A 1302-nucleotide genomic window follows, 5' to 3' on the forward strand; every position below is an offset into this window, starting at 1 on the left:
AGACTTCCCGCCTTTATGTGTCTTGTCAAACGTGGGTTACCACAAAATGGTGGCGGTGGCGGCGAATTCGTTCTTTGTTGTTCTACTTTTTTCAAAAGAAAGTGTTGCGTAAGTATGGCTTGTGTAACCGGTGACGACACTGGATTGGTAAAAGTTTGGAACATCTCGAAGAGTACTGGGGCCACGTTGTCTTTTTCATATGGTGAACAAAGCAGAAAAAGAGGTATTGCCGGTATGTGTTGGGTGGACAGCTCGACAACAAGGGTTGCCTTTTCTATGAATGATGGAGTTCTTTCAATATTGGATCTGAGCGAACGCGCTGTTACTTTATCGAAGAAAGTCGGTGTATTTTCCGCTTTGTCGAACAGTTTGTGTTCGTACAAAGGGAAAATTCTCGTCGCGTCTGGTAGTGGAAAAGTTTTATTAACAACTCCGGTTCTAGAGGCAGCAGACACTATCGAATGCGGTGGTCCCGTTGAGGCATTTCACTTCCACCGCAGGTATGGTATGTGGTCCATGGGAGGGAAGGGGAACGACATGTGCGTTTACGACCTTAATTCGCAGGATGTTGGGACGCCTGTGTTTCGTGCGCAGAATGTGAGGGATCATGTTTTAGATGTACCGTATCCTGTATATGTAACAGGGACGTGTGTAATTAACCCATTCGTATTTTGCACAACCACTGCATATCACCAGGTGCGTTTTTACGACCGTCGAAGTAGCGAGAGACCGATACAAGAGTTTGAAATTAGTCGAGAGATCGAGCGAAGGCCAACAACTCTTTTACAGTGGAACTGCAACAAATTTCTTATTGGTGAAGCGAGTGGTGATGTTCATTTGTATGATACCAGACGGGGGTTCGCATCGAGAGCCAAGTTGCGTGGAGGCGTTGGGAGCGTTCGGAGCATGGCCAAGCACCCATCTGGACACCAGATTCTTGCCGTTGCTGGTTTGGACAGAAAGGCGCGGTTATACCACGTTCCGACAGGGAAGCTTCTTATGACAATGTACACGAAGCAAAGGACTACGAGTGTTCTCCTTGACAAGGGAATACCACTCAAAGATAATACAGCAGTGTACAGTAACGTGGCAAATTCTAAACAGCCCAGTAAGTTGAACGGCATCGGCGACGAGGTTTGGGACAACATGGATCCTGTTGTCGATGATATCAACTGGCAGCAGTAACCCGTAAAACCCAGGAAAATGTTTGGGAATATGTATCTGTTTCTCTGATCGGGAAGGCAGGTAATATGATACTGTACCAAGCGGAGGTAAGTTAAACATCGTTTAAACGTTTTTTTT

The 1302-nt window shown here is 46.1% G+C and overlaps 1 protein-coding gene across 1 annotated transcript; it reads left to right on the forward strand.

Moving 5' to 3' along the window:
* Positions 1 to 15: 15 nt before the first annotated feature.
* On the forward strand, positions 16 to 1185 carry TEOVI_000908300 (uncharacterized protein; the record flags this gene model as incomplete). Its single annotated transcript, XM_067222985.1, has 1 exon — positions 16 to 1185. One exon carries the CDS (start codon positions 16 to 18, stop codon positions 1183 to 1185), a length of 1170 nt encoding a protein of 389 aa, XP_067079086.1.
* Positions 1186 to 1302: the final 117 nt, after the last annotated feature.

The sequence above is a fragment of the Trypanosoma equiperdum genome (genome assembly GCF_001457755.1).
Source record: "Trypanosoma equiperdum strain OVI genome assembly, contig: ctg_1728, whole genome shotgun sequence".
Lineage (NCBI taxonomy): Eukaryota > Euglenozoa > Kinetoplastea > Trypanosomatida > Trypanosomatidae > Trypanosoma > Trypanosoma equiperdum.